Source organism: Hypanus sabinus, unplaced genomic scaffold, assembly GCF_030144855.1.
Source record: "Hypanus sabinus isolate sHypSab1 unplaced genomic scaffold, sHypSab1.hap1 scaffold_1092, whole genome shotgun sequence".
NCBI classification, from domain to species: domain Eukaryota; kingdom Metazoa; phylum Chordata; class Chondrichthyes; order Myliobatiformes; family Dasyatidae; genus Hypanus; species Hypanus sabinus.
This window is the reverse complement of record NW_026779149.1, coordinates 113,586-140,157: the sequence shown is the minus strand read 5'-3', so window position 1 is coordinate 140,157 and position 26,572 is coordinate 113,586. Positions and strand designations below refer to the sequence as shown.

Genomic DNA, 26,572 nt, shown 5'->3' with positions numbered 1-26,572 from the left:
GTTCTACTGTTTTGTCATTTGAATGTTTCTTCATTTTTGGAATACATCTGTCAATAGAACATTACAGCAAGTACAAGCCCTTCAGCCCTCCATGTTGTGCCGACCCATATAATCCTTAAAAAAAAGTACTAAACCCACACTACCCCATAACCCTCTATTTTTCTTTCATCCATGTGCCTGTCCAAGAGGTTCTTAAATACCCCTAATATCTTAGCCTCCACCACCATCCCTGGCAAGTCATTCTAGGCACTCATAACCCTCTGTGTAAAACAACTTACCCCTGATGTCTCCCGTAAACTTCCCTCCCTTAATTTTGTACATGTGCCCGCTGGTGTTTGCTGTTGGTGCCCTGGGAAACAGGTACTGACTATCCACCCTATCTATGCCTCTCATAGTCCTCTCTCATTCTTCTACGCTCCAAAGAGAAAAGTCCCAGCTCTGCTAACCTTGCTTCATATGACTTGTTTCCAAACCAGCCAACATCCTGGTAAATCTCCTCTGCACCCCCTCCATAGCTTCCACATCCTTCCTATAATGAGGTGACCAGAATTGAACACAATACTCTGTGCGGTCTCACCAGAGATTTGTGGAGTTGCAACATGACCTCTCTACTCTTAAACTCAATCCCCCTGTTAATGAAGCCTAGCATCCCATAGGCCTTCTTAACTACCCTATCAACCTGCGCAGTGACCTTGAGGGATGTATGGAATTAAACCCCAAGGACCCTTTGTTCATCCACACTCTTAAGTAACTGACCATTAATCCTTTACTCAGTCTTCTGGTTTGTCCTTCCAAAATGCATCAACTCACACTTGTCCAGATTGAACTCCATCTGCCATTTTCGACAACCTACAGCTCCATCCACAACTCCTCCAATCTTCGTATCATCTGCAAACTTACTCACCCATCCTTCCACTTCTACATCCAGGTCATTTATAAAAATCACAAATAGCAGGGGTCCCAGGACAAATCCCTGTGGCACTCCACTAGTCACCGACCTCCAGGCAGAATACTTTCCTTCCACAACTACCCTCTGCTTTCTTCCTTTAAGCCAATTTTTTTATCCAAACAGCCGAAGTTCCACTTATCCCATGCCTCGTGACTTTCTGGATGAGTCTCACGTGAGGGACTTTGTCAAATGCCTTGCTATCTGTCCTGCACCTTCCTTAATTTTTTCCAGAAGCTCATGCTGTTACTGTTCCCGTCATCCCTGCCAGCAGCTCCTTTCAATTTGCTTTGGCCAACTCCTCTCTCATGCTACTATAATTTTACTCCACTGAAATATTGTTATATCAGTCATCAAGTTGAACTCAATCATATTGTGATCACTGGTTCCTAAGGGTTCTTTTACTTTAAACCCCCTAATTGCCTCCGTTTCATTACATAACATCCAATCCAGTATAGTTGATCCCCCAGTCGGCTCAATGGCAAACTGCTCTAAAAAGCCATCTCTTAGGCATTCAACAAACTCACTCTCTTGAGATCCATTACCAACCTGATATTCCCAATTGACCTGCATGTTGAAATCTGCCATGACTACTTTAACATTGCCCTTTTGACTCGCCTTTTCTGTTTCCTGGTCCACATCCCAGTTACTGATTGTATACAACTGTCATCAGAGTCCTTGCAGTATCATCACTCAACCCTCAAGGATTCAATATCTTCCAATCCTACGTCACATCTTTCTACTGATTTGATGCCATTCTTTACCAGTAGAGCCACACCTCCACCCCCCCCCCCCCGCCCCGTTAACCTTCCTATCCCTCTGATACAGCGTGTAACCTTGGACATTCAGCTCCCAACCACGATTCAGTGGTGGCCACAACTTTATATCTGGTGATTTTGTAATTCAGCTACAGACTGTCAAGTATGACGTCGTGGCCATTTCTGAAACTTGGCTAAAGGATGGCTGCCATTGGGAGCTGAACATCTAAGGATATATGGTGCATCGAAAAGATAGGATAGTAGGCAGAGGGGGTGGTATGGCCCTGTGTATAAGAAATAATATTAAATCATTAGAAAGAGATGACATAGGATTGGAAGGTGTAGAGTCTCTATGGATTGAGTTAAGGAATGCCAAGGGTAAAAGGACCCTAATGGCAGTTGTATACAAGCCTCCAAACAGCAGCCGGGATGTGGATTACAAATTACAGCAGGAGATAGAAAAGGCGTGTCAGAAGGGCAATGTCATGATAATTGTTGGGGATTTTAACATGAAAGTGGATTGGGAAAACCTGGAAAACCTGGTTAGTACTGGACCTCAAGAGAGAGAATTTGTAGAATGTCTAAGGGATGGCTTGTTGTTGAAACCACGAGGGGATCGGCTGTGCTGGATTGAGTGTTGTGCAATGATCCAGAGGTGATAAAAGAGCTTAAGGTTAAGGAACCCTTAGGGTTCTGTGATCACATTATGATCAATTTCACATTGAAATTTGAGAGGGAAAAACAAAATCCAGTGTGTTGGTATTTCAGTGGAATAAAGGAAATTACAAAAGGAAATGAGAAGGGATCTGGCCGAAGTTGACTGGAAAGGGACATTTGCAGGAAGGACAGCAGAGCAGCAATGGCTGGAATTTCTGTGAAAAATGAGGGAAGTGCAAGACAGATATATTCCAAATAAGTTTTCAAATGGAAGAAGGACACTACCGTGACTGACAGGTGAAGTCAGAGCCAAAGTAAAAGCAAAGGAGAGGGCATACAAGGAAGCCAGAGCTAGTGGGAAGATAAAGGATTGGGAAGCTTTTAAAAATTTGCAGAACAAAACTAAGAAGGTCATTAGGAAGGAAAAGATGAATTATGAGAGGAAGCTGGCGACCAATATCAAAAGATACTAAAAGCTTTTTTAAGTATATAAAGTGTAAAGAGAGTCAAGGATAGATATAACCACATAACAATTACAGCAAGGAAACAGGCCATCTTGGCCCTTCTAGTCCATGCAGAATGGACTGACCAATACAAAATGGTACTGGAGATATTGTAATGAGGGATGCAGAGACGGCAGAGGAACTGAATGGGTATTTTGCAGTCTTCACAGTGGAAGATGTCTGCAGTATACTGAATATTCAAGAGTGTCAGGGAAGTGAAGTGTGTGCAGTGAGAGTGGGGATGACTGGAAAAATTGGATCAGCCCATGATTGAAAGGTAGAGCAGACTCAATGGGCCGAATGGCCTACTTCTGCTCCTGTATCTTATGGTCTTAGGGCTGATTTATTATCCCTTTCAACCGCATTCTCCAACCTTCTTCCAGTAACCATTGATGCTCTGACTAATCAAGAATCTATCAACCTCCAATTTAAATATACCTCATGACTTGGCCTCCACAGCTGTCTGTGGTCATGAATTCCCTCGGTACCCCCTCTCTGGCTGAAGAAATTCTTCTCATCTCTTCCCTGTTTTCTGGTGCTGGTCTCTCTTGCTATCGGAAATATTCTCACAACATCCATTCCGGTATTGAGGTTTACCCCTCATTCTAAACTCCACTTCTCCACCCACCACCCCGTCGTAATTTCCCTGCCCCGTTCTCTACCAGCGGTCTCTCCCATTCCGTCGCAGGAGCTGGAGCTGATGGAACCAGAGAACCGAGTCTACAAGCTGATGGGCCCCGTGTTGGTGAGGCAGGAACTGCAGGAGGCAAAGTCCACAGTTGCCAAACGGCTTCACTACATCACTGGAGAGATGTGAGTGTGGGTGGGGGCAGCACTGAGAGGCTCTGTGGCAGTGGAACAATGAGGCAGGGGCGATACTGAGGGAGGGTCACTGGGGGTGTGGGGTGATACGAGGGAGAGTTACACTGGGGGTGGGGGTGATACGAGGGAGAGTTACACTGGGGGTGGGGGGGGCAATACTGAGGGAGGGTCACACTGGGGGTGGGGGGGCAATACTGAGGGAGGGTCACTGGGGGTGTGGGGTGATACGAGGGAGGGTCACACTGGGGGTGGGGGTGATACGAGGGAGAGTTACACTGGGGGTGGGGGGGGCAATACTGAGGGAGGGTCACTGGGGGTGTGGGGTGATACGAGGGAGGGTCACACTGGGGGTGGGGGTGATACGAGGGAGAGTTACACTGGGGGTGGGGGGGGCAATACTGAGGGAGAGTCACACTGGGGGTGGGGGGGCAATACTGAGGGAGGAGCGAGACTTGAAGGTTGCACTTGGGAACATTCATGTGTGGTTCAGAGGGAGTGTTACTGCTGGGTCAATACATTGCAGGGGGTTTGGGCATTTTTGTAACAATTACCCTGAACACCAGGCCACTAACTCCCGTGTGGAAGCAGTAGGAAACCCACTTGGTCACGGGGAGGACGTACGAACACTTTAGACAGTGGCGGGAATTGAACTGGAGGTACAGGGACTGCCAAAACGCTGCCTGCCACCCCGAGCAGGTAGTTCTGGGCTATCAGGGGCCCGCTGAATGGCCTGGCATTCCTTTTCAATGATTGATATAAACCCAGTTTCCCTAAGGACGCGTTCAGCTCAGATAATCGACAGGTCAGGTTCTGCTCGGGCCAGTACGATTCCCTCCCGTAGTTTTTCCTGAGGCATCCACCTGGACAAGGAAACAAGGAACCGTGAAGGGGTTGCTGAATAAGTGTTTACCCCCCCCTTCCCGTAGTGCTGACGGACGGTGTGGTGTTTTACAGAGGGAGGGGTACTGATGGAGGGTTACCCCCCCCTTCCCGTAGTGCTGACGGACGGTGTGGTGTTTTACAGAGGGAGGGGTACTGATGGAGGGTTACCCCCCCCCCTTCCCGTAGTGCTGACAGACGGTGTGGTGTTTTACAGAGGGAGGGGTACTGATGGAGGGTTACCCCCCCCCCCTTCCCGTAGTGCTGACGGACGGTGTGGTGTTTTACAGAGGGAGGGGTACTGATGGAGGGTTACCCCCCCCCTCTTCCCATAGTGCTGACAGACGGTGTGGTGTTTTACAGAGGGAGGGGTACTGATGGAGGGTTACCCCCCCCCTTCCCATAGCGCTGACGGAAGGTGTGTTTTACAGAGGGAGGGGTACTGAATAGGTGTTTATCCCCCCCTTCCCATAGTGCAGACAGACGGTGTGGTGTTTTACAGAGGGAGGGGTACTGATGGAGGGTTACCCCCCCCCCTTCCCATAGTGCTGACAGACGGTGTGGTGTTTTACAGAGGGAGGGGTACTGATGGAGGGTTACCCCCCCCCTTCCCATAGCGCTGACGGAAGGTGTGTTTTACAGAGGGAGGGGTACTGAATAGGTGTTTATCCCCCCCTTCCCATAGTGCAGACAGACGGTGTGGTGTTTTACAGAGGGAGGGGTACTGATGGAGGGTTACCCCCCCCCCTTCCCGTAGTGCTGACAGACGGTGTGGTGTTTTACAGAGGGAGGGGTACTGATGGAGGGTTACCCCCCCCCCCTTCCCGTAGTGCTGACGGACGGTGTGGTGTTTTACAGAGGGAGGGGTACTGATGGAGGGTTACCCCCCCCCTCTTCCCATAGTGCTGACAGACGGTGTGGTGTTTTACAGAGGGAGGGGTACTGTTGGAGGGTTACCCCCCCCTTCCCGTAGCGCTGACGGACGGTGTGGTGTTTTACAGAGGGAGGGGTACTGATGGAGGGTTACCCCCCCCCCCTTCCCATAGTGCTGACAGACGGTGTGGTGTTTTACAGAGGGAGGGGTACTGATGGAGGGTTACCCCCCCCCTTCCCATAGCGCTGACGGAAGGTGTGTTTTACAGAGGGAGGGGTACTGAATAGGTGTTTATCCCCCCCTTCCCATAGTGCAGACAGACGGTGTGGTGTTTTACAGAGGGAGGGGTACTGATGGAGGGTTACCCCCCCCCCTTCCCATAGCGCTGACGGGCAGTGTGGTGTTTTACAGAGGGAGGGGTACTGATGGAGGGTTACCCCCCCCTTCCCGTAGTGCTGACAGACGGTGTGGTGTTTTACAGAGGGAGGGGTACTGATGGAGGGTTACCCCCCCCTTCCCATAGTGCTGACAGACGGTGTGGTGATTTACAGAGGGAGGGGTACTGATGGAGGGTTACCCCCCCCCTTCCCATAGAGCTGACGGACGGTGTGTTTTACAGAGGGAGGGGTACTGAATAGGTGTTTATCCCCCCCTTCCCATTAGTGCTGACAGACGGTGTGGTGTTTTACAGAGGGAGGGGTACTGATGGAGGGTTACCCCCCCCCTTTCCCATAGTGCTGACGGACGGTGTGGTGTTTTACAGAGGGAGGGGTGCTGATGGAGGGTTACCCCCCCCCTTCCCGTAGCGCTGTCGGACGGTGTGGTGTTTTACAGAGGGAGGGGTGCTGATGGAGGGTTACCCCCCCCCCCTTCCCATAGTGCTGTCGGACGCTGTGGTGTTTTACAGAGGGAGGGGTACTGATGGAGGGTTACCCCCCCCTTCCCGTAGCGCTGTCGGACGGTGTGGTGTTTTACAGAGGGAGGGGTACTGATGGAGGGTTACCACCCCCTTCCCGTAGCGCTGACGGATGGTGTGGTGTTTTACAGAGGGAGGGGTACTGATGGAGGGTTACCCCCCCCTTCCCGTAGTGCTGACGGACGGTGTGGTGTTTTACAGAGGGAGGGGTACTGATGGAGGGTTACCCCCCCCCCTTCCCGTAGTGCTGACAGACGGTGTGGTGTTTTACAGAGGGAGGGGTACTGATGGAGGGTTACACCCCCCCTTCCCGTAGTGCTGACAGACGGTGTGGTGTTTTACAGAGGGAGGGGAACTGATGGAGGGTTACCCCCCCCTTCCCATAGCGCTGACGGACGGTGTGGTGTTTTACACAGGGAGGGGTACTGATGGAGGGTTACCCCCACCCCCTCCCATAGCGCTGACGGACGGTGTGGTGTTTTACAGAGGGAGGGGTACTGATGGAGGGTTACCCCCCCCCCTTCCCGTAGTGCAGACGGATGGTGTGGTGTTTTACAGAGGGAGGGGTACTGTTGGAGGGTTACCCCCCCCTTCCCGTAGCGCTGACGGACGGTGTGGTGTTTTACAGAGGGAGGGGTACTGATGGAGGGTTACCCCCCCCCCCTTCCCATAGTGCTGACAGACGGTGTGGTGTTTTACAGAGGGAGGGGTACTGATGGAGGGTTACCCCCCCCCTTCCCATAGCGCTGACGGAAGGTGTGTTTTACAGAGGGAGGGGTACTGAATAGGTGTTTATCCCCCCCTTCCCATAGTGCAGACAGACGGTGTGGTGTTTTACAGAGGGAGGGGTACTGATGGAGGGTTACCCCCCCCCCTTCCCATAGCGCTGACGGGCAGTGTGGTGTTTTACAGAGGGAGGGGTACTGATGGAGGGTTACCCCCCCCTTCCCGTAGTGCTGACAGACGGTGTGGTGTTTTACAGAGGGAGGGGTACTGATGGAGGGTTACCCCCCCCTTCCCATAGTGCTGACAGACGGTGTGGTGATTTACAGAGGGAGGGGTACTGATGGAGGGTTACCCCCCCCCTTCCCATAGAGCTGACGGACGGTGTGTTTTACAGAGGGAGGGGTACTGAATAGGTGTTTATCCCCCCCTTCCCATTAGTGCTGACAGACGGTGTGGTGTTTTACAGAGGGAGGGGTACTGATGGAGGGTTACCCCCCCCCTTTCCCATAGTGCTGACGGACGGTGTGGTGTTTTACAGAGGGAGGGGTGCTGATGGAGGGTTACCCCCCCCCTTCCCGTAGCGCTGTCGGACGGTGTGGTGTTTTACAGAGGGAGGGGTGCTGATGGAGGGTTACCCCCCCCCCTTCCCATAGTGCTGTCGGACGCTGTGGTGTTTTACAGAGGGAGGGGTACTGATGGAGGGTTACCCCCCCCTTCCCGTAGCGCTGTCGGACGGTGTGGTGTTTTACAGAGGGAGGGGTACTGATGGAGGGTTACCACCCCCTTCCCGTAGCGCTGACGGATGGTGTGGTGTTTTACAGAGGGAGGGGTACTGATGGAGGGTTACCCCCCCCTTCCCGTAGTGCTGACGGACGGTGTGGTGTTTTACAGAGGGAGGGGTACTGATGGAGGGTTACCCCCCCCCCTTCCCGTAGTGCTGACAGACGGTGTGGTGTTTTACAGAGGGAGGGGTACTGATGGAGGGTTACACCCCCCCTTCCCGTAGTGCTGACAGACGGTGTGGTGTTTTACAGAGGGAGGGGAACTGATGGAGGGTTACCCCCCCCTTCCCATAGCGCTGACGGACGGTGTGGTGTTTTACACAGGGAGGGGTACTGATGGAGGGTTACCCCCACGCCCTCCCATAGCGCTGACGGACGGTGTGGTGTTTTACAGAGGGAGGGGTACTGATGGAGGGTTACCCCCCCCCCTTCCCGTAGTGCAGACGGATGGTGTGGTGTTTTACAGAGGGAGGGGTACTGTTGGAGGGTTACCCCCCCCTTCCCGTAGCGCTGACGGACGGTGTGGTGTTTTACAGAGGGAGGGGTACTGATGGAGGGTTACCCCCCCCCCCTTCCCATAGTGCTGACAGACGGTGTGGTGTTTTACAGAGGGAGGGGTACTGATGGAGGGTTACCCCCCCACCTTCCCGTAGTGCTGACAGACGGTGTGGTGTTTTACAGAGGGAGGGGTACTGATGGAGGGTTACCCCCCCCCCCCTTCCCGTAGTGCTGACGGACGGTGTGGTGTTTTACAGAGGGAGGGGTACTGATGGAGGGTTACCCCCCCCTTCCCGTAGTGCTGACGGAGGTGTGGTGTTTTACAGAGGGAGGGGTACTGATGGAGGGTTACCCCCCCTTCCCGTAGTGCTGACGGAGGTGTGGTGTTTTACAGAGGGAGGGGTACTGATGGAGGGTTACCCCCCCTTCCCGTAGTGCTGACAGATGGTGTGGTGTTTTACAGAGGGAGGGGTACTGATGGAGGGTTACCCCCCCTTTCCCGTAGTGCTGACGGACGGTGTGGTGTTTTACAGAGGGAGGGGTACTGATGGAGGGTTACCCCCCCCCTTCCCGTAGTGCTGACGGAGGTGTGGTGTTTTACAGAGGGAGGGGTACTGATGGAGGGTTACCCCCCCTTCCCGTAGTGCTGACGGACGGTGTGGTGTTTTACAGAGGGAGGGGTACTGATGGAGGGTTACCCCCCCCCCCTTCCCGTAGTGCTGACAGACGGTGTGGTGTTTTACAGAGGGAGGGGTACTGAATAAGTGTTTATCCCCCCCTTCCCATAGTGCTGACAGACGGTGTGGTGTTTTACAGAGGGAGGGGTACTGATGGAGGGTTACCCCCCCCCCCTTCCCGTAGTGCTGACAGATGGTGTGGTGTTTTACAGAGGGAGGGGTACTGATGGAGGGTTACCCCCCCCCCCCCTTCCCGTAGTGCTGACGGATGGTGTGTTGTTTTACAGAGGGAGGGGTACTGTTGGAGGGTTACCCCCCCCTTCCCGTAGCGCTGACGGACGGTGTGGTGTTTTACAGAGGGAGGGGTACTGATGGAGGGTTACCCCCCCCCTTCCCATAGCGCTGACGGACGGTGTGGTGTTTTACAGAGGGAGGGGTACTGATGGAGGGTTACCCCCCCCCCTTCCCGTAGTGCTGACAGACGGTGTGGTGTTTTACAGAGGGAGGGGTACTGATGGAGGGTTACCCCCCCCATTCCCGTAGTGCTGACAGACGGTGTGGTGTTTTACAGAGGGAGGGGTACTGATGGAGGGTTACCCCCCCCCTTCCCGTAGTGCTGACGGACGATGTGGTGTTTTACAGAGGGAGGGGTACTGATGGAGGGTTACCCCCCCCCTTCCCGTAGCGCTGACGGACGGTGTGGTGTTTTACAGAGGGAGGGGTACTGATGGAGGGTTACCCCCCCCCCTTCCCGTTGTGCTGACGGACGGTGTGGTGTTTTACAGAGGGAGGGGTACTGAATAAGTGTTTATCCCCCCCTTCCCATAGTGCTGACAGACGGTGTGGTGTTTTACAGAGGGAGGGGTACTGATGGAGGGTTACTCCCCCTTCCCGTAGAGCTGACAGACGGTGTGGTGTTTTACAGAGGGAGGGGTACTGATGGAGGGTTACCCCCCCCCCTTCCCGTAGTGCTGACGGACGGTGTGGTGTTTTACAGAGGGAGGGGTACTGTTGGAGGGTTACCCCCCCCCTTCCCGTACTGCTGACGGACGGTGTGGTGTTTTACAGAGGGAGGGGTACTGATGGAGGGTTACCCCCCCTTCCCGTAGTGCTGACGGACGGTGTGGTGTTTTACAGAGGGAGGGGTACTGATGGAGGGTTACCCCCCCCCCCTTCCCGTAGTGCTGACAGACGGTGTGGTGTTTTACAGAGGCAGGGGTACTGATGGAGGGTTACCCCCCCCCCTTCCCATAGCGCTGACGGACGGTGTGTTTTACAGAGGGAGGGGTACTGAATAAGTGTTTATCCCCCCCTTCCCGTAGTGCTGACGGACGGTGTGGTGTTTTACAGAGGGAGGGGTACTGATGTAGGGTTACCCCCCCCCTTCCCATAGTGCTGACGGACGGTGTGGTGTTTTACAGAGGGAGGGGTACTGATGGAGGGTTACCCCCCCTTTCCCGTAGTGCTGACAGACGGTGTGGTGTTTTACAGAGGGAGGGGTACTGATGGAGGGTTACCCACCCCTTCCCGTAGTGCTGACGGAGGTGTGGTGTTTTACAGAGGGAGGGGTACTGATGGAGGGTTACCCCCCCTTCCCGTAGTGCTGACGGACGGTGTGGTGTTTTACAGAGGGAGGGGTACTGATGGAGGGTTACCCCCCCTTCCCGTAGTGCTGACGGACGGTGTGGTGTTTTACAGAGGGAGGGATACTGATGGAGGGTTACCCCCCCCTTCCCGTAGTGCTGACGGAGGTGTGGTGTTTTACAGAGGGAGGGGTACTGATGGAGGGTTACCCCCCCTTCCCGTAGTGCTGACGGACGGTGTGGTATTTTACAGAGCGAGGGGTACTGATGGAGGGTTACCCCCCCCCTTCCCGTAGTGCTGACAGACGGTGTGGTGTTTTACAGAGGGAGGGGTACTGATGGAGGGTTACCTCCCCCCCTTCCCATAGCGCTGACAGACGGTGTGGTGTTTTACAGAGGGAGGGGTACTGAATAAGTGTTTATCCCCCCCTTCCCATAGTGCTGACAGACGGTGTGGTGTTTTACAGAGGGAGGGGTACTGATGGAGGGTTACCCCCCCCCCTTCCCGTAGTGCTGACCCACGGTGTGGTGTTTTACAGAGGGAGGGGTACTGACGGAGGGTTCCCCCCCCCCCCTTCCCATAGCGCTGATGGACGGTGTGGTGCTTTACAGAGGGAGGGGTAGTGATGGAGGGTTACCCCCCCCCCCTCCCGTAGTGCTGACGGACGATGTGGTGTTTTACAGAGGGAGGGGTACTGATGGAGGGTTACCCCCCCCCCCCTTCCCGTAGTGCTGACGGACGGTGTGGTGTTTTACAGAGGGAGGGGTACTGATGGAGGGTTACCCCCCCCCTTCCCATAGTGCTGACGGACGGTGTGGTGTTTTACAGAGGGAGGGGTACTGATGGAGGGTTACCCCCCCCTTTCCCGTAGTGCTGACAGACGGTGTGGTGTTTTACAGAGGGAGGGGTACTGATGGAGGGTTACCCGCCCCTTCCCGTAGTGCTGACGGAGGTGTGGTGTTTTACAGAGGGAGGGGTACTGATGGAGGGTTACCCCCCCTTCCCGTAGTGCTGACGGACGGTGTGGTGTTTTACAGAGGGCGGGGTACTGATGGAGGGTTACCCCCCCTTCCCGTAGTGCTGACGGACGGTGTGGTGTTTTACAGAGGGAGGGATACTGATGGAGGGTTACCCCCCCCCTTCCCGTAGTGCTGACGGAGGTGTGGTGTTTTACAGAGGGAGGGGTACTGATGGAGGGTTACCCCCCCTTCCCGTAGTGCTGACGGACGGTGTGGTGTTTTACAGAGGGAGGGGTACTGATGCAGGGTTACCCCCCCCCCCTTCCCGTAGTGCTGACAGACGGTGTGGTGTTTTACAGAGGATGGGGTACTGATGGAGGGTTACCCCCCCCCTTCCCATAGCGCTGACAGACGGTGTGGTGTTTTACAGAGGGAGGGGTACTGAATAAGTGTTTATCCCCCCCTTCCCATAGTGCTGACAGACGGTGTGGTGTTTTACAGAGGGAGGGGTACTGATGGAGGGTTACCCCCCCCCCTTCCCGTAGTGCTGACAGATGGTGTGGTGTTTTACAGAGGGAGGGGTACTGTTGGAGGGTTACCCCCCCTTCCCGTAGTGCTGACGGATGGTGTGGTGTTTTACAGAGGGAGGGGTACTGTTGGAGGGTTACCTCCCCCCCCTTCCCGTAGTGCTGACGGATGGTGTGGTGTTTTACAGAGGGAGGGGTACTGTTGGAGGGTTACCTCCCCCCCCCCTTCCCGTAGTGCTGACGGATGGTGTGGTGTTTTACAGAGGGAGGGGTACTGTTGGAGGGTTACCCCCCCTTCCCGTAGTGCTGACGGACGGTGTGGTGTTTTACAGAGGGAGGGGTACTGATGGAGGGTTACCCCCCCCCTTCCCATAGCGCTGACGGACGGTGTGGTGTTTTACAGAGGGAGGGGTACTGATGGAGGGTTACCCCCCCCCCTTCCCGTAGTGCTGACAGACGGTGTGGTGTTTTACAGAGGGAGGGGTACTGATGGAGGGTTACCCCCCCCATTCCCGTAGTGCTGACAGACGGTGTGGTGTTTTACAGAGGGAGGGGTACTGATGGAGGGTTACCCCCCCCCTTCCCGTAGTGCTGACGGACGATGTGGTGTTTTACAGAGGGAGGGGTACTGATGGAGGGTTACCCCCCCCCTTCCCGTAGCGCTGACGGACGGTGTGGTGTTTTACAGAGGGAGGGGTACTGATGGAGGGTTACCCCCCCCCCTTCCCGTTGTGCTGACGGACGGTGTGGTGTTTTACAGAGGGAGGGGTACTGAATAAGTGTTTATCCCCCCCTTCCCATAGTGCTGACAGACGGTGTGGTGTTTTACAGAGGGAGGGGTACTGATGGAGGGTTACTCCCCCTTCCCGTAGAGCTGACAGACGGTGTGGTGTTTTACAGAGGGAGGGGTACTGATGGAGGGTTACCCCCCCCCCTTCCCGTAGTGCTGACGGACGGTGTGGTGTTTTACAGAGGGAGGGGTACTGTTGGAGGGTTACCCCCCCCCTTCCCGTACTGCTGACGGACGGTGTGGTGTTTTACAGAGGGAGGGGTACTGATGGAGGGTTACCCCCCCTTCCCGTAGTGCTGACGGACGGTGTGGTGTTTTACAGAGGGAGGGGTACTGATGGAGGGTTACCCCCCCCCCCCTTCCCGTAGTGCTGACAGACGGTGTGGTGTTTTACAGAGGCAGGGGTACTGATGGAGGGTTACCCCCCCCCCTTCCCATAGCGCTGACGGACGGTGTGTTTTACAGAGGGAGGGGTACTGAATAAGTGTTTATCCCCCCCTTCCCGTAGTGCTGACGGACGGTGTGGTGTTTTACAGAGGGAGGGGTACTGATGTAGGGTTACCCCCCCCCTTCCCATAGTGCTGACGGACGGTGTGGTGTTTTACAGAGGGAGGGGTACTGATGGAGGGTTACCCCCCCTTTCCCGTAGTGCTGACAGACGGTGTGGTGTTTTACAGAGGGAGGGGTACTGATGGAGGGTTACCCACCCCTTCCCGTAGTGCTGACGGAGGTGTGGTGTTTTACAGAGGGAGGGGTACTGATGGAGGGTTACCCCCCCTTCCCGTAGTGCTGACGGACGGTGTGGTGTTTTACAGAGGGAGGGGTACTGATGGAGGGTTACCCCCCCTTCCCGTAGTGCTGACGGACGGTGTGGTGTTTTACAGAGGGAGGGATACTGATGGAGGGTTACCCCCCCCTTCCCGTAGTGCTGACGGAGGTGTGGTGTTTTACAGAGGGAGGGGTACTGATGGAGGGTTACCCCCCCTTCCCGTAGTGCTGACGGACGGTGTGGTATTTTACAGAGCGAGGGGTACTGATGGAGGGTTACCCCCCCCCTTCCCGTAGTGCTGACAGACGGTGTGGTGTTTTACAGAGGGAGGGGTACTGATGGAGGGTTACCTCCCCCCCTTCCCATAGCGCTGACAGACGGTGTGGTGTTTTACAGAGGGAGGGGTACTGAATAAGTGTTTATCCCCCCCTTCCCATAGTGCTGACAGACGGTGTGGTGTTTTACAGAGGGAGGGGTACTGATGGAGGGTTACCCCCCCCCCTTCCCGTAGTGCTGACCCACGGTGTGGTGTTTTACAGAGGGAGGGGTACTGACGGAGGGTTACCCCCCCCCCCTTCCCATAGCGCTGATGGACGGTGTGGTGCTTTACAGAGGGAGGGGTAGTGATGGAGGGTTACCCCCCCCCCTTCCCGTAGTGCTGACGGACGATGTGGTGTTTTACAGAGGGAGGGGTACTGATGGAGGGTTACCCCCCCCCCCCTTCCCGTAGTGCTGACGGACGGTGTGGTGTTTTACAGAGGGAGGGGTACTGATGGAGGGTTACCCCCCCCCTTCCCATAGTGCTGACGGACGGTGTGGTGTTTTACAGAGGGAGGGGTACTGATGGAGGGTTACCCCCCCCTTTCCCGTAGTGCTGACAGACGGTGTGGTGTTTTACAGAGGGAGGGGTACTGATGGAGGGTTACCCGCCCCTTCCCGTAGTGCTGACGGAGGTGTGGTGTTTTACAGAGGGAGGGGTACTGATGGAGGGTTACCCCCCCTTCCCGTAGTGCTGACGGACGGTGTGGTGTTTTACAGAGGGCGGGGTACTGATGGAGGGTTACCCCCCCTTCCCGTAGTGCTGACGGACGGTGTGGTGTTTTACAGAGGGAGGGATACTGATGGAGGGTTACCCCCCCCCTTCCCGTAGTGCTGACGGAGGTGTGGTGTTTTACAGAGGGAGGGGTACTGATGGAGGGTTACCCCCCCTTCCCGTAGTGCTGACGGACGGTGTGGTGTTTTACAGAGGGAGGGGTACTGATGCAGGGTTACCCCCCCCCCCTTCCCGTAGTGCTGACAGACGGTGTGGTGTTTTACAGAGGATGGGGTACTGATGGAGGGTTACCCCCCCCCTTCCCATAGCGCTGACAGACGGTGTGGTGTTTTACAGAGGGAGGGGTACTGAATAAGTGTTTATCCCCCCCTTCCCATAGTGCTGACAGACGGTGTGGTGTTTTACAGAGGGAGGGGTACTGATGGAGGGTTACCCCCCCCCCTTCCCGTAGTGCTGACAGATGGTGTGGTGTTTTACAGAGGGAGGGGTACTGTTGGAGGGTTACCCCCCCTTCCCGTAGTGCTGACGGATGGTGTGGTGTTTTACAGAGGGAGGGGTACTGTTGGAGGGTTACCTCCCCCCCCTTCCCGTAGTGCTGACGGATGGTGTGGTGTTTTACAGAGGGAGGGGTACTGTTGGAGGGTTACCTCCCCCCCCCCTTCCCGTAGTGCTGACGGATGGTGTGGTGTTTTACAGAGGGAGGGGTACTGTTGGAGGGTTACCCCCCCTTCCCGTAGTGCTGACGGACGGTGTGGTGTTTTACAGAGGGAGGGGTACTGATGGAGGGTTACCCCCCCCCCTTCCCGTAGTGCTGACGGACGGTGTGGTGTTTTACAGAGGGAGGGTTAGTGATGGAGGGTTACCCCCCCCCTTCCCGTAGTGCTGACGGACGATGTGGTGTTTTACAGAAGGAGGGGTACTGATGGAGGGTTACCCCCCCCCCTTCCCGTAGTGCTGACGGACGGTGTGGTGTTTTACAGAGGGAGGGGTACTGATGGAGGGTTACCCCCCCCCCCTTCCCATAGTGCTGACAGACGGTGTGGTGTTTTACAGAGGGAGGGGTACTGATGGAGGGTTACCCCCCCCCCTTCCCGTAGCGCTGACGGACGGTGTGGTGTTTTACAGAGGGAGGGGTACTGATGGAGGGTTACCCGCCCCCTTCCCGTTGTGCTGATGGACGGTGTGGTGTTTTACAGAGGGAAGGGTACTGAATAAGTGTTTATCCCCCCCTTCCCGTAGTGCTGACAGACGGTGTGGTGTTTTACAGAGGGAGGGGTACTGATGGAGGGTTACCCCCCCCTTCCCGTAGTGCTGACGGACGATGTGGTGTTTTACAGAGGGAGGGGTACTGATGGAGGGTTAACCCCCCCCCCCTTCCCATAGTGCTGACGGACGGTGTGGTGTTTTACAGAGGGAGGGGTACTGATGGAGGGTTACCCCCCCCCTTCCCGTAGTGCTGACAGACGGTGTGGTGTTTTACAGAGGGAGGGGTACTGATGGAGGGTTACCCCCCCCCTTCCTATAGTGCTCACAGACGGTGTGGTTTTTTACAGAGGGAGGGGTACTGATGGAGGGTTACCCCCCCCCCTTCCCGTAGTGCTGACGGACGGTATGGTGTTTTACAGAGGGAGGGGTACTGATGGAGGGTTACCCCCCCCCCCTTCCCATAGTGCTGACGGACGGTGTGGTGTTTTACAGAGGGAGGGGTACTGATGGAGGGTTACCCCCCCCCTTCCCGTAGTGCTGACGGACGGTGTGGTGTTTTACAGAGGGAGGGGTACTGACGGAGGGTTACCCCCCCCCCTTCCCATAGCGCTGACGGACGGTGTGGTGTTTTACAGAGGGAGGGGTAGTGATGGAGGGTTACCCCCCCCCTTCCCGTAGTGCTGACGGACGATCTGGTGTTTTACAGAGGGAGGGGTACTGATGGAGGGTTACCCCCCCCCCCCTTCCCGTAGTGCTGACTGACGGTGTGGTGTTTTACAGAGGGAGGGGTACTGATGGAGGGTTACCCCCCCCCTTCCCATAGTGCTGACGGACGGTGTGGTGTTTTACAGAGGGAGGGGTACTGATGGAGGGTTACCCCCCCTTTCCCGTAGTGCTGACAGACGGTGTGGTGTTTTACAGAGGGAGGGGTACTCATGGAGGGTTACCCACCCCTTCCCGTAGTGCTGACGGAGGTGTGGTGTTTTACAGAGGGAGGGGTACTGATGGAGGGTTACCCCCCCTTCCCGTAGTGCTGACGGACGGTGTGGTGTTTTACAGAGGGAGGGGTACTGATGGAGGGTTACCCCCCCTTCCCGTAGTGCTGACGGACGGTGTGGTGTTTTACAGAGGGAGGGATACTGATGGAGGGTTACCCCCCCCTTCCCGTAGTGCTGACGGAGGTGTGGTGTTTTACAGAGGGAGGGGTACTGATGGAGGGTTACCCCCCCTTCCCGTAGTGCTGACGGACGGTGTGGTGTTTTACAGAGGGAGGGGTACTGATGGAGGGTTACCCCCCCCCCCTTCCCGTAGTGCTGACAGACGGTGTGGTGTTTTACAGAGGGAGGGGTACTGATGGAGGGTTACCCCCCCCCCTTCCCATAGCGCTGACAGAAGGTGTGGTGTTTTACAGAGGGAGGGGTACTGAATAAGTGTTTATCCCCCCCTTCCCATAGTGCTGACAGACGGTGTGGTGTTTTACAGAGGGAGGGGTACTGATGGAGGGTTACCCCCCCCCCTTCCCGTAGTGCTGACCCACGGTGTGGTGTTTTACAGAGGGAGGGGTACTGACGGAGGGTTACCCCCCCCCCTTCCCATAGCGCTGATGGACGGTGTGGTGTTTTACAGAGGGAAGGGTAGTGATGGAGGGTTACCCCCCCCCTTCCCGTAGTGCTGACGGACGATGTGGTGTTTTACAGAGGGAGGGGTACTGATGGAGGGTTACCCCCCCCCCTTCCCGTAGTGCTGACGGACGGTGTGGTGTTTTACAGAGGGAGGGGTACTGATGGAGGGTTACCCCCCCCCTTCCCATAGTGCTGACGGACGGTGTGGTGTTTTACAGAGGGAGGGGTACTGATGGAGGGTTACCCCCCCCTTTCCCGTAGTGCTGACAGACGGTGTGGTGTTTTACAGAGGGAGGGGTACTGATGGAGGGTTACCCCCCCCTTCCCGTAGTGCTGACGGAGGTGTGGTGTTTTACAGAGGGAGGGGTACTGATGGAGGGTTACCCCCCCTTCCCGTAGTGCTGACGGACGGTGTGGTGTTTTACAGAGGGAGGGGTACTGATGGAGGGTTACCCCCCCTTCCCGTAGTGCTGACGGACGGTGTGGTGTTTTACAGAGGGAGGGATACTGATGGAGGGTTACCCCCCCCCTTCCCGTAGTGCTGACGGAGGTGTGGTGTTTTACAGAGGGAGGGGTACTGATGGAGGGTTACCCCCCCTTCCCGTAGTGCTGACGGACGGTGTGGTGTTTTACAGAGGGAGGGGTACTGATGGAGGGTTACCCCCCCCCCCCTTCCCGTAGTGCTGACAGACGGTGTGGTGTTTTACAGAGGATGGGGTACTGATGGAGGGTTACCCCCCCCCCTTCCCATAGCGCTGACAGACGGTGTGGTGTTTTACAGAGGGAGGGGTACTGAATAAGTGTTTATCCCCCCCTTCCCATAGTGCTGACAGACGGTGTGGTGTTTTACAGAGGGAGGGGTACTGATGGAGGGTTACCCCCCCCCCCTTCCCGTAGTGCTGACAGATGGTGTGGTGTTTTACAGAGGGAGGGGTACTGTTGGAGGGTTACCCCCCCTTCCCGTAGTGCTGACGGATGGTGTGGTGTTTTACAGAGGGAGGGGTACTGTTGGAGGGTTACCTCCCCCCCCTTCCCGTAGTGCTGACGGATGGTGTGGTGTTTTACAGAGGGAGGGGTACTGTTGGAGGGTTACCTCCCCCCCCTTCCCGTAGTGCTGACGGATGGTGTGGTGTTTTACAGAGGGAGGGGTACTGTTGGAGGGTTACCCCCCCTTCCCGTAGTGCTGACGGACGGTGTGGTGTTTTACAGAGGGAGGGGTACTGATGGAGGGTTACCCCCCCCCTTCCCGTAGTGCTGACGGACGGTGTGGTGTTTTACAGAGGGAGGGGTAGTGATGGAGGGTTACCCCCCCCCTTCCCGTAGTGCTGACGGACGATGTGGTGTTTTACAGAGGGAGGGGTACTGATGGAGGGTTACCCCCCCCCCCTTCCCGCAGTGCTGACGGACGGTGTGGTGTTTTACAGAGGGAGGGGTACTGATGGTTACCCCCCCCCCCCCTTCCCATAGTGCTGACAGACGGTGTGGTGTTTTACAGAGGGAGGGGTACTGATGGAGGGTTACCCCCCCCCACTTCCCGTAGCGCTGACGGACGGTGTGGTGTTTTACAGAGGGAGGGGTACTGATGGAGGGTTACCCCCCCCCCTTCCCGTTGTGCTGATGGACGGTGTGGTGTTTTACAGAGGGAGGGGTACTGAATAAGTGTTTATCCCCCCCTTCCCGTAGTGCTGACAGACGGTGTGGTGTTTTACAGAGTGAGGGGTACTGATGGAGGGTTACCCCCCCCTTCCCGTAGTGCTGACGGACGATGTGGTGTTTTACAGAGGGAGGGGTACTGATGGAGGGTTACCCCCCCCCCCTTCCCGTAGTGCTGACGGACGGTGTGGTGTTTTACAGAGGGCGGGGTACTGATGGAGGGTTACCCCCCCTTCCCGTAGTGCTGACGGACGGTGTGGTGTTTTACAGAGGGAGGGATACTGATGGAGGGTTACCCCCCCCCTTCCCGTAGTGCTGACGGAGGTGTGGTGTTTTACAGAGGGAGGGGTACTGATGGAGGGTTACCCCCCCTTCCCGTAGTGCTGACGGACGGTGTGGTGTTTTACAGAGGGAGGGGTACTGATGCAGGGTTACCCCCCCCCCCTTCCCGTAGTGCTGACAGACGGTGTGGTGTTTTACAGAGGATGGGGTACTGATGGAGGGTTACCCCCCCCCTTCCCATAGCGCTGACAGACGGTGTGGTGTTTTACAGAGGGAGGGGTACTGAATAAGTGTTTATCCCCCCCTTCCCATAGTGCTGACAGACGGTGTGGTGTTTTACAGAGGGAGGGGTACTGATGGAGGGTTACCCCCCCCCCTTCCCGTAGTGCTGACAGATGGTGTGGTGTTTTACAGAGGGAGGGGTACTGTTGGAGGGTTACCCCCCCTTCCCGTAGTGCTGACGGATGGTGTGGTGTTTTACAGAGGGAGGGGTACTGTTGGAGGGTTACCTCCCCCCCCTTCCCGTAGTGCTGACGGATGGTGTGGTGTTTTACAGAGGGAGGGGTACTGTTGGAGGGTTACCTCCCCCCCCCCTTCCCGTAGTGCTGACAGACGGTGTGGTGTTTTACAGAGGGAGGGGTACTGATGGAGGGTTACCTCCCCCCCTTCCCATAGCGCTGACAGACGGTGTGGTGTTTTACAGAGGGAGGGGTACTGAATAAGTGTTTATCCCCCCCTTCCCATAGTGCTGACAGACGGTGTGGTGTTTTACAGAGGGAGGGGTACTGATGGAGGGTTACCCCCCCCCCTTCCCGTAGTGCTGACCCACGGTGTGGTGTTTTACAGAGGGAGGGGTACTGACGGAGGGTTACCCCCCCCCCCTTCCCATAGCGCTGATGGACGGTGTGGTGCTTTACAGAGGGAGGGGTAGTGACGGAGGGTTACCCCCCCCCCTTCCCGTAGTGCTGACGGACGATGTGGTGTTTTACAGAGGGAGGGGTACTGATGGAGGGTTACCCCCCCCCCTTCCCGTAGTGCTGACGGACGGTGTGGTGTTTTACAGAGGGAGGGGTACTGATGGAGGGTTACCCCCCCCCTTCCCATAGTGCTGACGGACGGTGTGGTGTTTTACAGAGGGAGGGGTACTGATGGAGGGTTACCCCCCCCTTTCCCGTAGTGCTGACAGATGGTGTGGTGTTTTACAGAGGGAGGGGTACTGATGGAGGGTTACCCGCCCCTTCCCGTAGTGCTGACGGAGGTGTGGTGTTTTACAGAGGGAGGGGTACTGATGGAGGGTTACCCCCCCTTCCCGTAGTGCTGACGGACGGTGTGGTGTTTTACAGAGGGCGGGGTACTGATGGAGGGTTACCCCCCCTTCCCGTAGTGCTGACGGACGGTGTGGTGTTTTACAGAGGGAGGGATACTGATGGAGGGTTACCCCCCCCCTTCCCGTAGTGCTGACGGAGGTGTGGTGTTTTACAGAGTGAGGGGTACTGATGGAGGGTTACCCCCCCTTCCCGTAGTGCTGACGGACGGTGTGGTGTTTTACAGAGGGAGGGGTACTGATGGAGGGTTACCCCCCCCCCCTTCCCGTAGTGCTGACAGACGGTGTGGTGTTTTACAGAGGATGGGGTACTGATGGAGGGTTACCCCCCCCCTTCCCATAGCGCTGACAGACGGTGTGGTGTTTTACAGAGGGAGGGGTACTGAATAAGTGTTTATCCCCCCCTTCCCATAGTGCTGACAGACGGTGTGGTGTTTTACAGAGGGAGGGGTACTGATGGAGGGTTACCCCCCCCCCCTTCCCGTAGTGCTGACAGATGGTGTGGTGTTTTACAGAGGGAGGGGTACTGTTGGAGGGTTACCCCCCCTTCCCGTAGTGCTGACGGATGGTGTGGTGTTTTACAGAGGGAGGGGTACTGTTGGAGGGTTACCTCCCCCCCCTTCCCGTAGTGCTGACGGATGGTGTGGTGTTTTACAGAGGGAGGGGTACTGTTGGAGGGTTACCTCCCCCCCCCTTCCCGTAGTGCTGACGGATGGTGTGGTGTTTTACAGAGGGAGGGGTACTGTTGGAGGGTTACCCCCCCTTCCCGTAGTGCTGACGGACGGTGTGGTGTTTTACAGAGGGAGGGGTACTGATGGAGGGTTACCCCCCCCCCTTCCCGTAGTGCTGACGGACGGTGTGGTGTTTTACAGAGGGAGGGTTAGTGATGGAGGGTTACCCCCCCCCTTCCCGTAGTGCTGACGGACGATGTGGTGTTTTACAGAAGGAGGGGTACTGATGGAGGGTTACCCCCCCCCCTTCCCGTAGTGCTGACGGACGGTGTGGTGTTTTACAGAGGGAGGGGTACTGATGGAGGGTTACCCCCCCCCCTTCCCGTAGCGCTGACGGACGGTGTGGTGTTTTACAGAGGGAGGGGTACTGATGGAGGGTTACCCGCCCCCTTCCCGTTGTGCTGATGGACGGTGTGGTGTTTTACAGAGGGAAGGGTACTGAATAAGTGTTTATCCCCCCCTTCCCGTAGTGCTGACAGACGGTGTGGTGTTTTACAGAGGGAGGGGTACTGATGGAGGGTTACCCCCCCCTTCCCGTAGTGCTGACGGACGATGTGGTGTTTTACAGAGGGAGGGGTACTGATGGAGGGTTAACCCCCCCCCCCCTTCCCATAGTGCTGACGGACGGTGTGGTGTTTTACAGAGGGAGGGGTACTGATGGAGGGTTACCCCCCCCCTTCCCGTAGTGCTGACAGACGGTGTGGTGTTTTACAGAGGGAGGGGTACTGATGGAGGGTTACCCCCCCCCTTCCTATAGTGCTGACAGACGGTGTGGTTTTTTACAGAGGGAGGGGTACTGATGGAGGGTTACCCCCCCCCCCTTCCCGTAGTGCTGACGGACGGTATGGTGTTTTACAGAGGGAGGGGTACTGATGGAGGGTTACCCCCCCCCCCTTCCCATAGTGCTGACGGACGGTGTGGTGTTTTACAGAGGGAGGGGTACTGATGGAGGGTTACCCCCCCCCTTCCCGTAGTGCTGACGGACGGTGTGGTGTTTTATAGAGGGAGGGGTACTGACGGAGGGTTACCCCCCCCCTTCCCATAGCGCTGACGGACGGTGTGGTGTTTTACAGAGGGAGGGGTAGTGATGGAGGGTTACCCCCCCCCTTCCCGTAGTGCTGACGGACGATGTGGTGTTTTACAGAGGGAGGGGTACTGATGGAGGGTTACCCCCCCCCCCCCTTCCCGTAGTGCTGACTGACGGTGTGGTGTTTTACAGAGGGAGGGGTACTGATGGAGGGTTACCCCCCCCCTTCCCATAGTGCTGACGGACGGTGTGGTGTTTTACAGAGGGAGGGGTACTGATGGAGGGTTACCCCCCCTTTCCCGTAGTGCTGACAGACGGTGTGGTGTTTTACAGAGGGAGGGGTACTCATGGAGGGTTACCCACCCCTTCCCGTAGTGCTGACGGAGGTGTGGTGTTTTACAGAGGGAGGGGTACTGATGGAGGGTTACCCCCCCTTCCCGTAGTGCTGACGGACGGTGTGGTGTTTTACAGAGGGAGGGGTACTGATGGAGGGTTACCCCCCCTTCCCGTAGTGCTGACGGACGGTGTGGTGTTTTACAGAGGGAGGGATACTGATGGAGGGTTACCCCCCCCTTCCCGTAGTGCTGACGGAGGTGTGGTGTTTTACAGAGGGAGGGGTACTGATGGAGGGTTACCCCCCCTTCCCGTAGTGCTGACGGACGGTGTGGTGTTTTACAGAGGGAGGGGTACTGATGGAGGGTTACCCCCCCCCCCTTCCCGTAGTGCTGACAGACGGTGTGGTGTTTTACAGAGGGAGGGGTACTGATGGAGGGTTACCCCCCCCCCTTCCCATAGCGCTGACAGAAGGTGTGGTGTTTTACAGAGGGAGGGGTACTGAATAAGTGTTTATCCCCCCCTTCCCATAGTGCTGACAGACGGTGTGGTGTTTTACAGAGGGAGGGGTACTGATGGAGGGTTACCCCCCCCCCTTCCCGTAGTGCTGACCCACGGTGTGGTGTTTTACAGAGGGAGGGGTACTGACGGAGGGTTACCCCCCCCCCTTCCCATAGCGCTGATGGACGGTGTGGTGTTTTACAGAGGGAGGGGTAGTGATAGAGGGTTACCCCCCCCCTTCCCGTAGTGCTGACGGACGATGTGGTGTTTTACAGAGGGAGGGGTACTGATGGAGGGTTACCCCCCCCCCCCCTTCCCGTAGTGCTGACGGACGGTGTGGTGTTTTACAGAGGGAGGGGTACTGATGGAGGGTTACCCCCCCCCTTCCCATAGTGCTGACGGACGGTGTGGTGTTTTACAGAGGGAGGGGTACTGATGGAGGGTTACCCCCCCCTTTCCCGTAGTGCTGACAGACGGTGTGGTGTTTTACAGAGGGAGGGGTACTGATGGAGGGTTACCCCCCCCTTCCCGTAGTGCTGACGGAGGTGTGGTGTTTTACAGAGGGAGGGGTACTGATGGAGGGTTACCCCCCCTTCCCGTAGTGCTGACGGACGGTGTGGTGTTTTACAGAGGGAGGGGTACTGATGGAGGGTTACCCCCCCTTCCCGTAGTGCTGACGGACGGTGTGGTGTTTTACAGAGGGAGGGATACTGATGGAGGGTTACCCCCCCCCTTCCCGTAGTGCTGACGGAGGTGTGGTGTTTTACAGAGGGAGGGGTACTGATGGAGGGTTACCCCCCCTTCCCGTAGTGCTGACGGACGGTGTGGTGTTTTACAGAGGGAGGGGTACTGATGGAGGGTTACCCCCCCCCCTTCCCGTAGTGCTGACAGACGGTGTGGTGTTTTACAGAGGATGGGGTACTGATGGAGGGTTACCCCCCCCCTTCCCATAGCGCTGACAGACGGTGTGGTGTTTTACAGAGGGAGGGGTACTGAATAAGTGTTTATCCCCCCCTTCCCATAGTGCTGACAGACGGTGTGGTGTTTTACAGAGGGAGGGGTACTGATGGAGGGTTACCCCCCCCCCCTTCCCGTAGTGCTGACAGATGGTGTGGTGTTTTACAGAGGGAGGGGTACTGTTGGAGGGTTACCCCCCCTTCCCGTAGTGCTGACGGATGGTGTGGTGTTTTACAGAGGGAGGGGTACTGTTGGAGGGTTACCTCCCCCCCCTTCCCGTAGTGCTGACGGATGGTGTGGTGTTTTACAGAGGGAGGGGTACTGTTGGAGGGTTACCTCCCCCCCCTTCCCGTAGTGCTGACGGATGGTGTGGTGTTTTACAGAGGGAGGGGTACTGTTGGAGGGTTACCCCCCCTTCCCGTAGTGCTGACGGACGGTGTGGTGTTTTACAGAGGGAGGGGTACTGATGGAGGGTTACCCCCCCCCTTCCCGTAGTGCTGACGGACGGTGTGGTGTTTTACAGAGGGAGGGGTAGTGATGGAGGGTTACCCCCCCCCTTCCCGTAGTGCTGACGGACGATGTGGTGTTTTACAGAGGGAGGGGTACTGATGGAGGGTTACCCCCCCCCCCCCTTCCCGCAGTGCTGACGGACGGTGTGGTGTTTTACAGAGGGAGGGGTACTGATGGTTACCCCCCCCCCCCCTTCCCATAGTGCTGACAGACGGTGTGGTGTTTTACAGAGGGAGGGGTACTGATGGAGGGTTACCCCCCCCCCACTTCCCGTAGCGCTGACGGACGGTGTGGTGTTTTACAGAGGGAGGGGTACTGATGGAGGGTTACCCCCCCCCCCCTTCCCGTTGTGCTGATGGACGGTGTGGTGTTTTACAGAGGGAGGGGTACTGAATAAGTGTTTATCCCCCCCTTCCCGTAGTGCTGACAGACGGTGTGGTGTTTTACAGAGTGAGGGGTACTGATGGAGGGTTACCCCCCCCTTCCCGTAGTGCTGACGGACGATGTGGTGTTTTACAGAGGGAGGGGTACTGATGGAGGGTTAACCCCCCCCCCTTCCCATAGTGCTGACGGACGGTGTGGTGTTTTACAGAGGGAGGGGTACTGATGGAGGGTTACCCCCCCCCCCTTCCCGTAGTGCTGACAGACGGTGTGGTGTTTTACAGAGGGAGGGGTACTGATGGAGGGTTACCCCCCCCCCCTTCCCGTAGTGCTGACGGACGGTGTGGTGTTTTACAGAGGGAGGGGTACTGATGGAGGGTTACCCCCCCTTCCCATAGTGCTGACGGACGGTGTGGTGTTTTACAGAGGGAGGGGTACTGATGGAGGGTTACCCCCCCCCTTCCCGTAGTGCTGACAGACGGTGTGGTGTTTTACAGAGGCAGGGGTACTGATGGAGGGTTACCCCCCCCCCCCTTCCCATAGCGCTGACGGACGGTGTGTTTTACAGAGGGAGGGGTACTGAATAAGTGTTTATCCCCCCCTTCCCATAGTGCTGACAGACGGTGTGGTGTTTTACAGAGGGAGGGGTACTGATGGAGGGTTACCCCCCCTTCCCGTAGTGCTGACAGACGGTGTGGTGTTTTACAGAGGGAGGGGTACTGATGGAGGGTTACCCCCCCTTCCCGTAGTGCTGACAGACGGTGTGGTGTTTTACAGAGGGAGGGGTACTGATGGAGGGTTACCCCCCCCCTTCCCGTAGCGCTGACGGACGGTGTGGTGTTTTACAGAGGGAGGGGTACTGATGGAGGGTTACCCCCCCCTTCCCATAGTGCTGACGGACGGTGTGTTTTACAGAGGGAGGGGTACTGAATAAGTGTTTATCCCCCCCTTCCCATAGTGCTGACAGACGGTGTGGTGTTTTACAGAGGGAGGGGTACTGATGGAGGGTTACCCCCCTCCCCCCTTCCCGTAGTGCTGACGGATGGTGTGGTGTTTTACAGAGGGAGGGGTACTGTTGGAGGGTTACCCCCCCCTTCCCGTAGCGCTGACGGATGGTGTGGTGTTTTACAGAGGGAGGGGTACTGATGGAGGGTTACCCCCCCCACCTTCCCGTAGTGCTGACGGATGGTGTGGTGTTTTACAGAGGGAGGGGTACTGATGGAGGGTTACCCCCCCCCTCTTCCCGTAGTGCTGACAGACGGTGTGGTGTTTTACAGAGGGAGGGGTACTGATGGAGGGTTACCCCCCCCCCTTCCCATAGTGC

General features: G+C 56.7%; 1 protein-coding gene across 1 annotated transcript in view; it reads left to right on the top strand.

Moving 5' to 3' along the window:
• pfdn6 (prefoldin subunit 6) overlaps window positions 1-26,572 on the top strand; it is a 73,043-nt gene that overhangs the window by 6,341 nt on the left and 40,130 nt on the right. The window contains exon 2 of the mRNA XM_059958561.1: window positions 3,553-3,677. Coding sequence (XP_059814544.1) covers window positions 3,553-3,677 — 125 coding nt within the window. The remainder of the gene's footprint in view (window positions 1-3,552; window positions 3,678-26,572) is intronic.